The sequence below is a fragment of the Oncorhynchus gorbuscha genome, linkage group LG19, assembly GCF_021184085.1.
Source record: "Oncorhynchus gorbuscha isolate QuinsamMale2020 ecotype Even-year linkage group LG19, OgorEven_v1.0, whole genome shotgun sequence".
In the NCBI taxonomy this organism is placed as follows: Eukaryota; Metazoa; Chordata; class Actinopteri; order Salmoniformes; family Salmonidae; genus Oncorhynchus; species Oncorhynchus gorbuscha.
Window position 1 is genome coordinate 14132381 of NC_060191.1, and position 18720 is coordinate 14151100.

At 43.7% G+C, this 18720-nt stretch overlaps 1 protein-coding gene across 1 annotated transcript in view; it reads left to right on the top strand.

Moving 5' to 3' along the window:
- The first annotated feature begins 121 nt into the window (after window positions 1-121).
- LOC124006520 (tRNA (guanine(10)-N2)-methyltransferase homolog) overlaps window positions 122-18720 on the top strand; it is a 28559-nt gene continuing 9960 nt past the window's right edge. Inside the window, 13 exon segments of the mRNA XM_046316584.1 lie at window positions 122-445; window positions 652-717; window positions 2169-2242; window positions 2396-2477; window positions 2571-2663; window positions 2827-2961; window positions 3256-3412; window positions 3520-3600; window positions 4142-4306; window positions 4496-4577; window positions 4773-4866; window positions 4868-4908; window positions 14349-14469. Of these exon segments, the coding sequence (XP_046172540.1) occupies window positions 368-445; window positions 652-717; window positions 2169-2242; window positions 2396-2477; window positions 2571-2663; window positions 2827-2961; window positions 3256-3412; window positions 3520-3600; window positions 4142-4306; window positions 4496-4577; window positions 4773-4866; window positions 4868-4908; window positions 14349-14469 (1269 nt within the window). The 5' untranslated portion in view covers window positions 122-367.

Sequence of the window (18720 nt, forward strand, 5' to 3'; positions counted from 1 at the left end):
TGACAATGTGGTGGTGACGCAAGTAGCTAAATGTTGGTGTCACGTGCCCTGTCAGTGAGCAATGTTCTGAAGTAAAGCTGCTTAACTTTGGGATATGTTTAGTTGGTGGATCATTAGCTCTCTCTACAGTAAAATGATTCACCCTAATTTATGAAGCAGTTATGTAGCAGCCATACAGAATTATAAGCACTCAATTATTTGGACGTTGATGACAAAACTGAAACATACTCTTTAATTTTGCGTTGCCAAAATACATGCAATGCACATTCATTGCTGGTAAAGTGGTATTTGTTTTTCGAACTGACAGGAACTAATATTCCCGGGGACGCGGTTTCTAGCCGGATATATTTTGCGTGGGAACGCGAACATGGCGATCCACTGTAGCAGAACATGCCTACAATATTTGATACATTTGGCCCACGACAATGTTGACTTCAGGCTACCGGTATATGCATATCAATGTCGTACCTCTCTGTCAAACTGTACATGTTGTGTTATTTCTCTCCATCTCTAAAGATGGTGGTGTCTCATTACGGCATTTCTCCCGATACATTAGCTTGCTAAGCTAGTAACGTTACAAGCTGCAAGCTGTCATGTTTGAATTCTTCAGAAATGTTCTGATTTTATTTCTTGTACATCGTAACATTACAGGAGATTAGGGCGCTGCTGTCCCTCAGGGGCAAACCGTTTGATCCAGGTGAAAACTTCAAAGAAAAGGTAAAATAAGTTAGTGTCCATATGTATTATTTGCCTGATAGCCATACCAATTTTTTAAAATTGTATTTGACCTTTATTTAACTTATTTAAGCAAGTCAGTTAAGAACAAATTCTTATTTACAATGACGGCCTACCAAAAGGCAAAAGGCCTCCTGCAGGGACGGGAGTCCTGGGATTAAAAATAAATACAATATAAATATAGGCCAAAACACACATCACAACAAGAGAGACACTACATAAAGAGAGACCTAAGACAACAACAACATAGCAAGGCAACAACACATGACAACACAACATGGTAGCAGCACGAAACATGGTACAAACATTATTGGGCACAGACAACAGCACAGAGGGCAAGAAGGTAGAGACAACAATTCATCACACAAAGCAGACACCCCTGTCAGTAAGAGTGTCCATGATTGAGTCTTTGAATGAAGAGATTGAGAAAAAACTGTCCAGTTTGAGTGTTTGTTGCAGCTCATTCCAGTTGTTAGCTGCAGCAAACTGAAAAGAGGAGCGACCCAGGGGATGTGTGCGATTTGGGAACTTTTAATTAACAGAATGTGACTGGCAGAACAGGTGTTGTATGTGGAGGATGAGGGCTGCAGTAGATGGGGGGGGGAGTGAGGCCTAAGAGGGTTTTATAAATAAGCACCCACCAGTGGGTCTTGCGGCAGGTATACAGAGATGACCAATTTACAGATGAGTGTTCTATAAGGAGCATTGGTGGAAAATATGATGGCTGAATAGTAAACAACATCTAGCCGCTCGAGAGCACCCTTACCTGCCGATCTATAAATTATGTTTCCGTAATCTAGCATGGGTAGGATGGTCATCTGAATCAGGGTTAGTTTGGCAGCTGGGGTGAAATAGGAGCGAGTACGATAGAGGAAACCATGTCTAGATTTAACCTTAGCCTGCAGCATGGATATGTGCTGAGAGATGGACAGTGTCCCGTCTAGCCATACTCCCAAGTACTTGTATGAGGTGACTACCTCAAGCTCTAAACACTTAGAGGTAGTATTAACATCTGTGGGAAGAGGTGAATTCTTCTTACCAAACCTCATGACCTTTGTTTTGGAGGTGTTTAGCACAAGGTTAAGAGTAGGGAAAGCTTGTTGGACATTGAGAAAGCTTTGTTGTAGAGCGTTTAACACATTAATCTGCATATAAATGGATAAGAGGGCATCCTACTGCCTGAGCTAAGTTGTTGATGTAAATTGGGAAGAGGATTGAGCCTTGGGGTGCTCCCTTGGTGACAGGCAGTGGCTGAGACAGCAGATTTTCTGACTTTATACACTGCACTCTATGAGAGAGGTAGTTAGCAAACCAGGCCAAAGACCCCTCAGAGACACCAATAATCCTTTGCCGGCCCATAATGAAGGGAGAAGTTGGCCATGTGTCCATGCATAGGCTACTCAAATCCTAAAATCTGCTATTCTTCTCCCCAGTCTCCATTCTGGCGCCTGAATGGCTTGTCAGAGGAAGATGTCAACAGCATCATGGCCAGAACTGTTTGTGCAAAGTAAGTGGGACAGATCAACAATGGAGTTGCAATGAAAAGAGTTAGATGGGTACTGCAGCATTGCTCATCAGCCCTTCTCTTCTGAGGTGATTCTCAACTTGAATGTCACAGTAATTGTAATGATCTTTTTGTGGTTATTTGTTTATCACCTAGGTCTGCATTTGAGCTATGGGGTCATGGCAGAACACACATTGAACTCAGGACCTCGCTCTTGAAATATCCAACAGAGAACATGGTTTGTGAGAAATAACTTTACTATCTAAATAGAGGGCAAACTACTCCACTAATGTGGAGTATCTAATGTGTGTAAATTTACCTCTCCCAACAGTCACCCTTCCTACAAAAAGACTCCACATACAAAATCAATGTCTACACTTTCAACAAGACTCTAGAGTTCGAAGATAGAATTAAGAAGATAGATGTGAGTATGATACACTTGACTTGAAATTTGTATTTAAGATTGAGCCCAGAAAAGTCCATTTACGCTACCTTTTGTACTGCACTATTGTGTTAAAGGGAGGCACTGATATGCAGTATGCACCATGACACCTGGACAAGTTACCCTGTGGTCTTCCTCCCCCAAGGCAATGGAATATCTCTCCTTCGAGGGAAGGGTCAATCTACGGAACCCTAAACACATCTTCTGTCTGTTGGAGGACTATGGAACTGACCCTAACAACATCCCAGACGAGCCACTCTACATCTACTTTGGGAGATGGGTGAGTCCGTATGCTGTGTGCTCCTTCATTTCTGTGTCATTATACAAATGATTAATTACTGTAACTCATTCATGTTATTTACCGCAGTGGTTGTTAACCTTCTTTGGTTGCCAATCACATTTTGGTCTGCCTGAAGTATTCCCTCTTGTGAAACTTATTATGAGGCCTATGTCCTTATGAGTCTTCCCAAGTCCCCCGTGTATAAGCCAGGTACCAGGTTGAGAAGCACTGTTTCATTTAGTGATAAAGGTAAGCCTATATTTGGTCTTGTCTTATCAACTGTATGTTCCTTAGATTGCAGATGGCCAGCGCGAGTTGATTCGCTCTCACAGTGTGAAGAACAGGCACTTCATAGGTAACACCAGTATGGATGCTGGGTTGTCTTTTATCATGGCCAACCATGCTAGGGTCAAAGCTTACGACCTGGTCTACGACCCCTTCGTTGGGACTGGTAAGAGAAAAGTTACTTTTGGTCTTTGAACTGACACTTGCAGAAATACACTGCATCTTCGCTGAACCCAAGGATAGTGCTTATTGGATATTTTTTCTCTCTCTCAGGTAGCCTCCTGGTTGCATGCTCTCATTTTGGTGCATATGTCTGTGGAACAGATATTGATTACAACACCATCCATGGGATAGGTAATATACTAGAAATGGCCTTGTTTACTTCCTCTTACTTTGGAACCCAGAGCTAAACATCTTGTGCTTTGGCAAGCAAGTTAATCCATTTATATGATGAACATTGTTGGTTATGCTCTTTCTATTATCTTTTTAAACACTTCAATTTTTCCTGTGCTCATTTCAGCTCAAATCCAATTGTATTGTCCTATAGGCCTAACACTTGATATGTGATATGATTACAACTAGGACCGGGACGATAACCACAATCTCAATTTTTTACATGGCAAAGAAATCAAGAAGTAGATCAAACTCTACTGGTCCTTTTACACCTGTGTGCATGTAAAATATTATGTGCTATAGCTTGGAAAATAAATAAATATGAATCTGGATGACAATATAATGGTTCCAACATTAGGGCTGTTTTCCTAAAGAAGTTAAATCCACTTTGTGTTTTGTTTCCTTGCCACGATACTAAGGAGTATCGCGATACTGGTATCGTCCCGGCCCTAATTACAACCCAGTGCATTGCTGTATAATAGTATTTTGGTTTATTTTTCAGGCAAAGCGAGTCGTAAGAACCAGAAGTGGAGGGGTCCAGATGAGAACATCAGAGCCAACCTGCGTCAGTACGGCTCAGAGAAGCTGTATGTGGACGTCCTTGTGTCTGACGCCTCCAAGCCTATCTGGAGGGACGGAGTGCTCTTTGATACCATCATCACTGACCGTACGTTCTTATCCTAGAGCTCTGTGTGTTCTCTTCCCATGTCGGGTCCTCCATCCAGTAATGTCTCTTGTACAGTCATACATGAGTAAAACGTCTTAGTCTGTTGAAGTCCACATTCTTTGTAATTTGTTCGGATTTAAGTCTGTTCAAATTTCTTGTCTTTCATTTTTGTGTTTGTTTAATTCTCAGCCCCCTATGGGATTCGGGAGTCAACCAGGAGAACAGGCTCTCAGAAGGACAGTGTAAACAGTGTGAAGCCATCTGAAGACTAGTACGTCTTCATCTTCCTCTGGAGTCTGTGTTGTTTATAGTGCTTTGTATATTTGCTTAGTTTTGAAAAAGATGGCCTATAAAACTTGCAAGCAAGCAATAGATACACTAGAGATATATAAAGTCCTCTCGGATGATGTTAAATCTGTGTAAAGGCATCTTCACTGCAGTAACTGACTCTTTATCTTTCATCCAGTGTTGGAGACAGCCATGTCCCCGTTTCCATGGCCTACCACCTGAGTGACATCTTCACTGACCTGTTAAACTTCTCAGCTCACCACCTGGTCATCGGGGGGACGGCTAGTCTACTGGCTACCAATCTACAGGCCAGAGTGTATTGACGTGTTTATTTGTCAGGGACCATTCACAACATCCCCAGTATTGCACCAGAGTTATCTACATAGAGGTACATGGTTAATATCCATCTGTGGTCCCTGGATACAGCACTTCCTGTTAAAGCTCTTTAGTTTGAATTTGTCAAATATTACATCTGGTGTTGTTCAGTCTAATGTATCGTCACGGTTTTTACATGGGTTTGAGCTCACAGATGTATCGTCTACACAGTCTCCCTCTTCTCTATGTGTAAACCAAATAGCACTGTCATCAACTGTTGTGATGTCGAATAGATACAAACATCATTTGATAAGACCTTATTGCACACAGGGTCAACCTCACCAGTCAGCTGTTTTTCCTGCTGATAAATGCTGTTATTTTTTCCCTTTACCCTGTTAGACCTTATCCTACTCCTCTACATCACCAGAGGAACAGAATATGTTAACCCAGGGCCTGCAGCACCTAGTCTCTCCCATTCCCCAGGCGCTCTCATTTCTTGACTTCTGTAACCGTAAAAGCCGTGGTTTCATGCATGTTAACATTAGAAGCCTCCTCCCTAAGTTTGTTTCATGCACTGCTTTAGCACACTCCGCCAACCCGGATGTCCTAGCCGTGTCTGAATCCTGGCTTAGGAAGGCCACCAAAAATCCTGAAATTTCCATCCCTAACTATAACATTTTCCGACAAGATAGAACTGCAAAGGGGGTGGAGTTGCAATCTTCTGTAGAGATAGAACTCTTCAGGATGTTATACTATCCAGGTCTGTGCCCAAACAATTCAAGCTTCTACTTTTAAAAATCCACCTCTCCAGAAACAAGTATCTCACTGTTGCCGCTTGTTATAGACCCCCTTCAGCCCCCAGCTGTGCCCTTAACACCCCAGCCGTCCTACAATCTAAGCTAGATGCCCTCAATCTCATACAAATAATCAAGGAACCTACCAGGTACAACCCTAAATCCGTAACCATGGGCACCCTCTTAGATATCATCCTGTCCAACTTGTCCTCTAAATACACCTCTGCTGTCTTCAACCAGGATTTAAGAGATCATTGCCTCATTGCCTGCGTGCGTAATGGGTCCTCGGTCAAACGACCACGCCTCATCACTGTGAAACGCTCCCTAAAACACTTCAGCGAGCAGGCCTTTCTAATTGACCTGGCCCGGGTATCCTGGAAGGACATTAACTTCATCCCGTCAGTAGAGGATGCCTGGTTGCTCTTTAAAAGTGCTTTCCTCTATCCTTAGTGCTTTCCTTAAATAAGCATGCCCCGTTCAAAAAATGTAGAACTAAGAACAGATATAGCCCTTGGTTCACCCCAGACTTGACTGCCCTTGACCAGCACAAAAACATCCTGTGGCGTTATGCATTGGCATCGAATAGCCCCTGCAATATGCAACTTTTCAGGGAAGTCAGGAACCAACATACTCATTCAGTTAGGAAAGCTAAGGCTAGCTTTTTCAAACAGAAATTTGCATCCTGTAGCACTAATTCCCAAAAGTTTTGGGACACTGTAAAGTCCATGGAAAATAAGAGCACCTCCTACCAGCTGCCCACTGCTCTGAGGATAGGAAATATTGTCACCACCAATAAATCTACGATAATCGATCATTTCAATAAATAAAAAAATACTGCTGGCCATTCAATTTCCACCTGGCTGTCCCCCCCTGCTTCTCCTTCACCCAAATCCAGACAGCTGATGTTCTGAAAGAGCTGCAAAATCTGGATCCCTACAAATCAGATGGACTAGACAATCTAGACCCTCTATTTCTAAAATTATCCGCAGAAATTGTTGCAACCCCTATTACTTATTACTAGCCTATTCAACCTCTCTTTCGTATCGTCTGAGATCCCTAAAGATTAGAAAGCTGCCGCGTTGATCCCCCTCATCAAAGTGGGAGACACTCTAGAAACAAACGGTTAGACCTATATCCATCCTGCCCTGCCTTTCTAAAATCTTTGATAGCCAAGTTAACAAAAAGATCACCGACCATTTCGAATCCCACCGTGCCTTCCGTGCCATCTCCACTATGCAATCTGGTTTCCGAGCTGGACATGGGTGCACCTCAGCCATGCTCAAGGTCCTAAACCTTCATAACCGCCATAGATATCATAACCGCCATATATAAAAGACAGTTCTGTGCAGCCGTCTTCATCGACCTGGCCAAGGCTTTCGACTCTGTCAATCACTGCATTCTTATCGGTAGACTCAATAGCCTTGGCTTCTCAAATGACTGCCTCGCCTGGTTCACCAACTACTTCGCAGACAGAGTTCAGTGTGTCAAAATGGAGGGGCAGTTGTCCGGACTTCTGGCATTCTCTGTGGGGGTGCCACAGGGTTCAATTCTCGGGCCGACTCTTTTCTCAGTATATATCAATGATGTCACTCTTGCTGCTGGTGATTCTCTGATCCACCTCTACGCAGACGACACCATTCTGTATACATCCGTCCCTCCCTTGGACACTTCTAACAAACCTCCAAATGAGCTTCAATGCCATAACACTCCTTCCGAGGCCTCCAACTGCTTTTAAATGCATGTAATCCTAAATGCATGCTCTTCAACCGATTGCTGCCCGCCCGCCTAGCATCCCTACTCGGTTCTGACTTAGAATATGTGGACAACTACAAATATCATGGTGTCTGGTTAGACTGTAAACTCTCCATCCAGACTCAAATTAAGCATCTCCAATCCAAAATCAAATCTAGAATCTGCTTCCTATTTCGCAGCAAAGCCTCCTTCACTCATGCTGCCAAACAGACCCTCGTAAAACTGACTATCCTACCGATCCTTGACTTCGGTAAAGTCATTTACAAAGTAGCCACCAACACTCTACTCTGCAAACTGGATGTAGTTTATCACAATTCCATCCCTTTTGTCACCAAAGCCCCATATACTACCTTCCACTGCGACCTGTATGATCTCTTTGGCTGGCCCTCACTACATTTTCGTTACCAAACCCACTGGCTCCAGGTCATCTTTAAGTCTATGCTTGGTAATAATAATAATATAATAATATATGCCATTTAGCAGACGCTTTTATCCAAAGCGACTTACAGTCATGTGTGCATACATTCTCCGTATGTAAAGCCCGGCTTATTTCAGCTCACTGGTCACCATAGAAAATTCCACCCGTAACACGCGCTCCAGCAGGTATATTTACTGGTCACCCCCAAAGCCAACACTTACTTTGGCCGCCTTTCCTCCCAGTTCTCTGCTGCAAATGACTGGAAAGAATTGTAAAAAAAAAATCACTGAAGCTGGAGTCTCATCTCCTTCTCTAACTTGAAGCATTAGCTGTCAGTGCTGCTTACCAATCACAGTACCTGTACATAGCCAATCTGTAAATGGCACACCCAACTACCTCATCCCCATATTGTTACTTATCCTCTTGCTCTTTTGCACCCCAGTATCTCTACTTGTACATAGTCTGCACTAGAGGTCGACCGATTAATCGGAATGGCCGATTAATTAGGGACGATTTCAAGTTGTCATAACAATTTTTACACCTTTATTTAATCTTTATTTAACTAGGCAAGTCAGTTAAGAACACATTCTTATTTTCAATTACGGCCCAGGAACAGTTTAAATAATGCAAAAACAAAGTGTTGAAGAAGAATGCGTTCAGGGGCAGAAAGACAGATTTTCACCTTTCAGCTCGTTGGATGCAATCTTGCAACCTTACAGTTAACAATCATAATCACCAGTTAACTACACGTGGTTGATGGTATTACTAGATATTATCTAGCGTGTCCTGTGTTGCATATAATCTGACTGTGCATACAAGTATCTAAGTATCTGACTGAGCGGTGGTAGGCAGAAGCAGGTGCTAAACATGAATTCTAACAGCCCTTTCGTGCGTTTTGCCAGCAGCTCTTCTTTGTGCGTCAAGCATTGTGCTGTTTATGACTTCAAACCTATCAACTCCCGAGATGAGGCTGGTGTGACCGAAGTGAAATGGCTGTCCAGTTAGTGCGCGCTAATAGCGTTTCAAACTCTCTCTGAGCCTTGGGGTGGTTGTTTCCCTTGCTCTGCATGGGCAACGCTGCTTCGATGTGGTGGCTGTACGGAGGGTATACTGTTACACTGTCAATACTAAAGTGCCTATAAAAACATCTAATAGTCAAAGGTTAATAAAATACAAATGGTATAGAGGGAAATAGTTATATAATAACTACAACCTAAAACGTATTACCTGGGAATATTGAATACTCATGTTAAAAGGAACCACCAGCTTTCATATGTTCTCATGTTCTGAGCAAGGAACTGAAACATTAGCTTTCTTACATAGCACATATTGCACTTTTACGTTCTTCTCCAACACTTTGTTTTTTCATTATTTAAACCAAATTGAACATGTTTCATTATCTACTTGAGGGTAAATTTTGTCCAGGTCACAGTTGTAAATGAGATCTTGTTCTCACCTGGCCTAACTGGTTAAATAAAGGTGACATTAAAATAATTTAAAAATACACTCGAGGGCAACAGTCACACTGGTGATTTAGCCTTCACCCTGATGAAGTGTTGCTACTGTACTAGATTTGCTTAACGAATCATTCTAGTTTAGATACAGGCTTTTCTCACTGCACCTCTTCCCATAAGCATCATATTCTCTGTAAGGACCAGGGGTTTATTCCCATCAGTACATCTCATTCTCTGTCCCATAAAGTATTCAGGCCTGGGGTTAGTGGTGTTCTGGTCAGTGTGCAGGTGTCCTGAGGTATATTGGGTGTATTGTTCCATACAGGATACAGGTCCCTGGGCCCTGGGACTCCTGGCCACTGATTACAGGGCAGGGTTTGAGCATCAGGAAGATGAGACCAGACCATGCACCACAGCCCTGTGGTGTTTCTATAACACCTCACGCTCACCTCCAGCAGTTCCCCTTGACTGTCTGTGACACACACACTGGAGTTCCCCACACTGACTGAATAAGACAAGGAAAGGGAGAGAGGGCTACAGCCCTTAGAAGTGGTGGTTGAGAGAGAGAGTGTGTGTGTTTGTGTCTATGTGCCTCTGTCTGACTGACTGTGTGCCTCTGTGTGTGCCTGTGCTCTGCTCTGCTCCTCACTCTGGGTGTGTAGCCCCTAGCAGTTCCTGATCCTGTATCATTCAGGGCAGAGTGCCAAAATAAACCCATGAGGCCAGACATGCTGATTGGCTGACACTGACCAAACACAGCCTGTCTCCAGGTCCTGATCTGTTCAACACTGTTGAAACATTAATAGTAGATGTCTAAGCTGGTTAGATTTAGGTGGTCCGAAGTCTGTCCTGAGAGAGCGAGATATACTACACCACTAGATGTCGCCATTCACCAATTACTGTTACTGCAGTGGACCTTTGACATAGAACAGGGTGACTAAATGGTCCAAGGGGACAGGACTGTGTAGCAACATGCTTGTTTGTAAACACTGGTGTCACAGGGGTGTTGCAGTGCAGCTGCTGTAGGAAAAAAATATTTGTTGTGTTACTGTTGTGTTGGGCCGAGGTCGGACGAGACGCAGGCCAATACGGGGTCCCTAACACTGGTCACAGGCCTGAGTGATGAGGTCCCCCAAGCCTGCCAATTAAAACATTTCCGCCGTCGTCATGATGAGCACTGCCTTGCCCCATGCCTCAGCTGCCTTTCAGTGTTTCAATTAACTCTGTGGCTTTTCAAGCTCATTAGTCACTCTCTTTCTCCCCCCTCTGATGCTGTGTTTAAGTTTGAACTAGCTCAACTTTTCCAGTCGCGGTGGTGTCTGTTACCATTTCCTCTGCCGCAGCGCCTTGGCAGGGACCAGACCCATTATCTCTGAGGCTTAAGCATAGAGAGAGATAGAGGACTCATCTTTATATCTGTGCTATTATGGCATCTGTGACCGCATGGGCAGCGCCATGGAGGCTACAACCCATAGGAATCGCCACCGAGTTGACTACTTTAAAATGGCCGAAGCATGGTGGAAGCCCTCAATGGCGCTGTCCATGCTAAAATAGCCTTTTGGTCACTAGAGGTTTCTATCATTCTCTATGGATAAAAGTCATAAGCCAGACAGCGCTAATGAAGCAGAGTGCAAAGCTAACAGGAAGCTGATGGGGTTTGAATCCCCATGGTTGGTTTAAGGGGTTATCGACTTCCTTTTGTCTACAACACTCCTGCTGCTGCCTTACTGAGAGACAGATCCTTGTGCTTAATGCCCGTGTCTCTGACCTTCAGTATACCATTAGGGCTGTACAGTGTAACCATTTTACTTGCATATGTGCCTAAATATTTTGCTGTGAGACCTGACATATTTATTTGGAGCACCAGAGTGACAATAAAATAAAAAAACGTGTGCGGCAGCCCCTGAGTGCCATGGAGAATACACAGAGTAGATTCATGACCGTCACCCTTGCGCCATTGCTACAAAGAAAATGGCTTGTTACGTCAAATATATTTCATTGCTCCTAAATTTCTTTGTGTGCTCCTACATTTTTTAACTTGGGCGCACACGTGCCCCTTGACCAAAAAAAATAAAAATCAGTATAGAGCCCTGACCTGGAAATAAAGGCAGAAGATATGGGCTAGTCTACTGCACCTCAGCCTACTGGGCTTAAATGGCCTCTAACCTGACCCCTAGTCTGCCTGCCTATCACATGAGGTTGGTGGCACCTTAATTGGGGAGGACAGGCTCGTAGTAATGGCTGGAGTGGAATTTTTTAAATCGTATCAAATGCATGGTTTCCATTGATTCTGTGCCGGTGCCCCCTGTGTATAACCTCGCTATTGTTATTTTACTGCTGCTCTTTAATTATTTGTTACTTTTATTTCTTGTTCTTATTTTTTTTGGGGGGGGGGGTTATTAAAAAAATTTAAAAAATTATATACTGCATTGTTGTCTAAGGTCTTGTAAGTAAACACTTCACTGTAAGGTCTACCTATACCTGTTGTATTTGGTGCATGTGACATGCATTTTTATTTGATGCCATTCCATTCACTGCATTCCGGGCATTATTATGAGCCGTTCTCCCCTCGGCAGTCTCCTGTGCTGCTTATAAGCATCTGCACAGAGGTTTCAACTCTCTTTGTCTGATGATGGAAAAAGCTGTATTGAAAGTGAAAGGCCCAGCCCCACCCATCTTTAAATGAAACGGCCAATGTGGCAGATCCAGCTACCCAGTAAGAAGAGGTGATTGGCAGGAAGAATTAACGCCCACTTTGTTCAGGGTGCTCACCGAAGCTCGCGCGCCCATGCACACACACACACCATCCACAATACATTAAAGGCCTGTATTCCACAGTGGCCATGGCAACCCAGGAGACAAACAGTAGGGTGAAAATCTGGCCCAGTGTGGTGCTGGTAGGAGAAAGTGCTACATATGCAAACAAACACTCTCTCGTAATCTACCTGTACTCATAATAACGGCTATACTGCAGTCATCCATTTAGTTAGTTGCTTACTGTTACAACTGCAGCTCCTGATCCTAATCTCTCAGAACCAGTTGTTCTGTAAACACTAGCGAGAATCTCACAAAATTAGGAACCACCCGTGTCCTTGTTTCTCCAGTTTGACGTCAATACTATTCATAGTAACTTACGTCCTTCGCCCTGTCTAGTGCATAGAAATGAACTAAACCAAACAATTGCTGTGTTACATTCTACTGCACATAAACTGTTAACTAAGGTATAGTGCAGTGTGTTACATTCTACCGCCAATAAACTGTTAACTAAGGTATAGTGCAGTGTGTTACATTCTACCGCCCATAAACTGTTAACTAAGGTATAGTGCAGTGTGTTACATTCTACCGCCCAAAAAGTGTTCACTAAGGTATAGTGCAGTGTGTTACATTCTACCGCCCAAAAAGTGTTCACTAAGGTATAGTGCAGTGTGTTACATTCTACCGCCCATAAACTGTTAACTAAGGTATAGTGCAGTGTGTTACATTTCTTCCGCCCATAAACTGTTAACTAAGGTATAGTGCAGTGTGTTACATTCTACTACCCAAAAAGTGTTCACTAAGGTATAGTGCAGTGTGTTACATTCTACCGCCCATAAACTTAACTAAGGTATAGTGCAGTGTGTTACATTCTACCGCCCAACAAGTGTTCACTAAGGTATAGTGCAGTGTGTTACATTCTACTGCCCAACAAGTGTTCACTAAGGTATAGTGCAGTGTGTTACATTCTTCCGCCCAACAAGTGTTCACTAAGGTATAGTGCAGTGTGTTAGTCTATCATCCAAACGGCCCATGTGGAAGGTTCAGTCAGCTACCCAGTAATAAGATGTGATTGGCAGGTAGAAGGAATTCCTTGCTTTGATCACAGTGCTGACAAACACACACACACTAGAGGCCTGTATTCTACAGGCACTTGCAATCAATAGCATCTATTAATCACATTATAATTATTATTATGAATAGTATTGACGTCAAACGGGAGAACCAAGGACACAGGTGGTTCCACATTTTGTGAGATTATATCTAGTGTTTAGGATCTGTGGTTAGGATCAGAATGTGGCACTTGCATTCAATAGCATTAAAATGCAAATCAATTTATAACATTTTTGCCATGCGTTTTTATGGATTTTTTGTTGTTGTTATTCTGTCTCTCACTGTTCAAATAAACCTACCATTTAAAATTATAGACTGATCATTTCTTTGTCAGTGGGCAAACATACAAAATCAGCAGGGGATTAAATACTTTTTTCCCTCACTGTAGTTCTGTCCTTCATCTGTAATGGTCTATTAATGTCAAGTTTCATGGACCCCATGAAGAGTAGCTTCAGCTTTGACCGTAGCTAATGGGGATTCTAATAAATACAGTACCTTGCCCTGGACAGCTTTAGTTGTGGTTCTTGGCCGACATGCGCACGAAAACACACACACACACACACACACACACACACACACACACACACACACACACACACACACACACACACACACACACACACACACACACACACACACACACACACACACACACACACACACACACACACACACACACACACACACACACACACACACAGCACTCCTGACAAGACTACGTTTTTCCCGATATCTTAAATCTAATCTAGTTCACCTTTTTCACAGTGGCTTTTGTCCACTTCAGTCAGATCATGACATGGTCAGTAAAGGCCTGGAGCTGAGAGAGAAATGGTCTAGAGTTGGGAGCAGGAAAGAGGGTTGAGAGAGAGAGAGTAAGCGAGAGGGAGGGAGGAGAGAGCTGATCTGGGTTGAGTTTAATGGAGAGAGAGCTGACCTGGCCTGGATGTAGTGTCATTTTGAGGGGATTACATGGAGGCTAAGGCCGGTCTACTCTGCAGGTGAGTGTATGGTGAGATGCAGATATTGTTGTTTGGAGGATAATTTGGACCCATCAACCCTTTACACTTGTTGGTTCATGCTACAGTACAGGACCAGTTGTTTAAAAATGTACTCAACCATAATGATTCACCAGTAGAGTGTGTGTGTGTTTGTAGGTACTGTGAAGAGATGGTGCCCCTGAATGCCTGTCTCAGACTGGTCAGTAACTGTGAACAGACCCTTTCCAGCCACACCTCCAGACGTCTCATCACCATGGAGAAGATCAAGGAACCAGAGGTGGGTGTCTGTCTGTGCTTCCATCTGTATGTGTCTGTCTCTCCGCCCACCCATGTGTGTGATTTTCCTTTTGTGCATCTGACTGTGCTGTTACGAGCGTGTGTATGCATTTGAGTGGAACGTCACCCATTTCGAAAAGGTAGGTGGATCCCTTTGTGAATATGATTGCAACACCATATAATTGTAGGTTTTCGTGTTGCGCTTACTATGAATTACATGTATCTAAAGAGTAAAGTACCCGTGCCACTGAATATGTTTGTGCCGTGTTTGTATGTACGAGCATGCACATAAACTCAGCAAAAAAAGAAACTTCCCTTTTTCAGGACCCCATCTTAAAAATATCATTTGTAGGGTTTAAACACCGTTTCCCATGCTTGTTCAATGAACCATAAACCACTTTTACTTTATTTATTTCACCTTTTATTTAACCAGGTAGGCCAGTTGAGAACAAGTTCTCATTTACAACTGCGACCTGGCCAAGATTAAGCAAAGCAGTGTGACAAAAACAGCAACACAGGGTTACACATGGGATAAACAAACGTACAGACAATAACACAATAGAAAAATCTATGTACAGTGTCTGCAAATGTAGTAAGGTTAGGGAGGTAAGGCAATAAATAGGCCATAGTGGGAAAATAATTACAATTTAACATTAACGCTGGAGTGATAGATGTGCAGATGATGATGTGCAAGTAGAGATACTGGGCTGCAACAGAGCAACAACAAATAACAGTATGGGGATGAGGTAGTTGGGTGTGCTATTCACAGATGGGCTGTGTACAGTGATTGATAAGCTGCTCTGACAGCTGATGTTTAAATTAGTGAGGGAGATATAAGTCTCCAGTTTCAGTAATTATTGCAATTCGTTCCAGTCATTGGCAGCAGAGAACTGTAAGTCGCTCTGGATAAGAGTGTCTGCTAAATGACTTAAATGTAAATGTAAATGTAAGGAAAGGCGGCCAAAGGAAGTGTTGGCTTTGGGGATGACCAGTGAGATATACCTGCTGGAGTGCGTGCTATGGGTGGGTGTTAATATGGTGATCAGTGAGCTGAGATAAGGCGGGGCTTTACCTAGCAAAGACTTACAGATGACCTGGAGCCAGTAGGTTTGGCGATGAATATGTAGCGAGGGCCAGCCAACGAGAGCATACAGGTCGCAGTGGTGGGTAGTATATGGGGCTTTGGTGACAAAACGGATGGCACTGTGATGATAAACTACATCTAGTTTGCTGAGTAGAGTGTTGGAGGCTATTTTATAAATGACTTCGCTGAAGTCAAGGATCGGTAGGATAGTCAGTTTTACAAGCATCTGTTTGGCAGCATGAGTGAAGGTGGCTTTGTTGCAAAATAGGAAGCAGATTCTAGATTTAATTTTGGATTGGAGATGCTTAAGGTGAGTTTGGATGGAGTGTTTACAGTCTAACCAGACACCTAGGTATTTGTAGTTGTCCACATATTCTAAGTTAGAACCGTCCAGAGTAGTGATGCTGGGCAGGCAGGCAGGTGCGGGCAACAATTGGTTGAAGAGCATGCATTTAGGATTACTAGCATTTAAGAGCAGTTGGAGGCCACGGAAGGAGTGTTGTATGGCATTGAAGCTTGTTTGGAGGTTTGTTAACACAGTGTCCAAGAAAGGGCCAGATGTATACAGAATGGTGTCGTCTACGTAGGGGTGGATCAGAGAATCACCACTAGCAAGAGCCCGAGAATTGAGCCCTGCGGCACCCCCATAGAGACTGCCAGAGGTCCGGACAACAGGCCCTCCGATTTGACACACTGAACTCTGTCTGAGAAGTAGTTAGTGAACCAGGCGAGGCAGTCATTTGAGAAACCAAGGCTATTGAGTCTGCTGATAAGAATGAGGTGATTGACAGAGTCGAAAGCCTCGGCCAGGTCGATGAGGACGGCTGCACAGTACTCTTTTATCTATGGCTGTTATGATATAATTTGGGAACTTGAGCGTGGCTGAGGTGCACCCTTGACCAGCTCGGAAACCAGATTGCATAGTGGAGAAGGTACGGTGGGATTCGAAATGGTCGGTGATCTGTTTGTTAACTTGGCTTTCAAAGACTTTAGAAAGGCAGGGCAGGATGGATATAGGTCTGTAACAGTTTGGGTCTAGATTATCTCCCCCTTTAAAGAGGGGGATGACTGGGGCAGCTTTCCAATCTTTAGGGATCTCAGACGATACGAAAGAGGTTTAATAGGCTAGTAATAGGGGTTGCAACAATTTCGGCGGATACTTTTAGGAAGAGAGGGTCCAGATTGTCTAGCCCAGCCGATTTACAGGGATCCAGATTTTGCAGCTCTTTCAGAACATCAGCTATCTTGATTTGAGTGAAGGAGAGGGGGGGGGTGCTTTGTCAAGTTGTTGGCCGGGGTAGGGGTAGCCAGGTGGAAAGCATGGCCAGCCATAGAAAAATGCTTATTGAAATTCTCGATTATCGTAGATTTATCGGTGGTGACAGTGCTTCCTAGCCTGTGGGCAGCTGGGAGGAGGTGCTCTTTTTCTCCAAGGACTTTACAGTGTCCCAAAACATTTTGAAATTGGTGCTATACAGGATGCAAATTTCTGTTTGAAAAAGCTAGCCTTAGCTTTCCTAACTGACTGAGTATATTGGTTCCTGACTTCCCTGAAAAGTTGGATATGGCGGGGGATATTCGATGCTAGTGCAGAACGCCACAGGATGTTTTTCTGCTGGTCAAGGGCAGTCAAGTCTGGAGTGAACCAAGGGCTACATCTGTTCTTAGTTATACATTTTTTGGATGGGGAATGCTTATTTAAGATGGTGAGGAAGGCACTTAGAAAGAATAGCCAGGCATCATCTACTGACGGGATGAGGTCAATGTCCTTCCAGGATACTTGGGCCAGATCGATTAGAAAGGCCTGCTCGCTGATGTGTTTTAGGGAGCGTTTGACAGTGGTGAGTGGTGGTTGTTTGATCGCTGGCCCATCAAGGATGCATGCAATGAGGTAGTGATCGCTGAGATCCTGGTTGAAGACAGCAGAGTTGTATTTAGAGGGAAAGTTGGTCGGGATGCGAGCTATGAGGGTGCTCATGTTTACGGATTTAGGGTTGTACCTGGTAGGTTCCTTGATAATTTGTGTGAGATTGAGGGCATCTAGCTTAGATTGTAGGACGGCCGGGGGGCTAAACATATCCCAGTTTAGGTCACCTAGCAGTATGAACTCTGAAGATTGATGGGCAATCAATTCAAATATGGTGTCCAGGGCACAGCTGAGGGGGGTCTATAACAAGCGGCAACAGTGAGAGACTTATTTCTGGAAAGGTGGATTTTTAAAAGTAGAAGCTTTAACTGTTTGGGCACAGACCTAGATTGAACTCTGCAGGCTGTCATACTATCTCTGCAGCAGATTGCAACTCCGCCCCCTTTGGCAGTTCTATCTTGGCGGAAAATGTTATAGTTAGCGATGGAGATTTCAGGGTTTTTGGTTGTTTTCCTAAGCCAGGATTCAGACACGGCTAAGACGATTGGGTTGGCAAAGTGTGCTAAAGCAGTGAGTAACACAAACTTAGGGAGAAGGCTTTTTATGTTAACATGCATGAAACCAAGGCTTTTACGGTTACAGAAGTCAACAAATGAGAGCACCTGGGGAGTGGGAGTGGAGCTAGGCACTGCAGGACCTGGATTAACCTCTACATCACCAGAGGAACAGAGGAGAAGTAGGATAAGGGTACTGCTAAATGCTATACGAACTGTTTCCGTCTAGCACGTTTGGAACAGAGAGTTAAAGCAGCAGGTTTATGGGCACGATAGCATAGTTTCAAGGCATAGTGTACAGACAAAGGTAAGGTAGGATGTGAGTACATTGGAGGTAAACCTAGGCATTGCGTAATGATGAGAGAGATATAGTCTCTAGAGACGTTTTAAACCAGGTGATGTCATCGCATATGTAGGAGGTGGAACAACATGGTTGGTTAAGGCATATTGAGCAGGGCTAGAGGCTCTACAGTGAAATAAGACAGTAATCACTAACCAGGACAGTAATGGACGAGGCATATTGATATTAGAGAGAGGCATGCGTCTCGTGGGTCCAGTGAGTGGTTGGGCTGACTGGGGACACTGTGATTCAGACAGTTTGCAGGCCGATGCTAACAGTTAGTAGGCCGCGGCTAAACGAGCTAGCAGTTAGCAGACCGGGTTAGCAAGCAAGCAGTTAGCAGGGGCTGGCAGTTAGCTAATAAACGGTTAATAAACATTGATGAAAGAGACAAGTGTTATGAATGG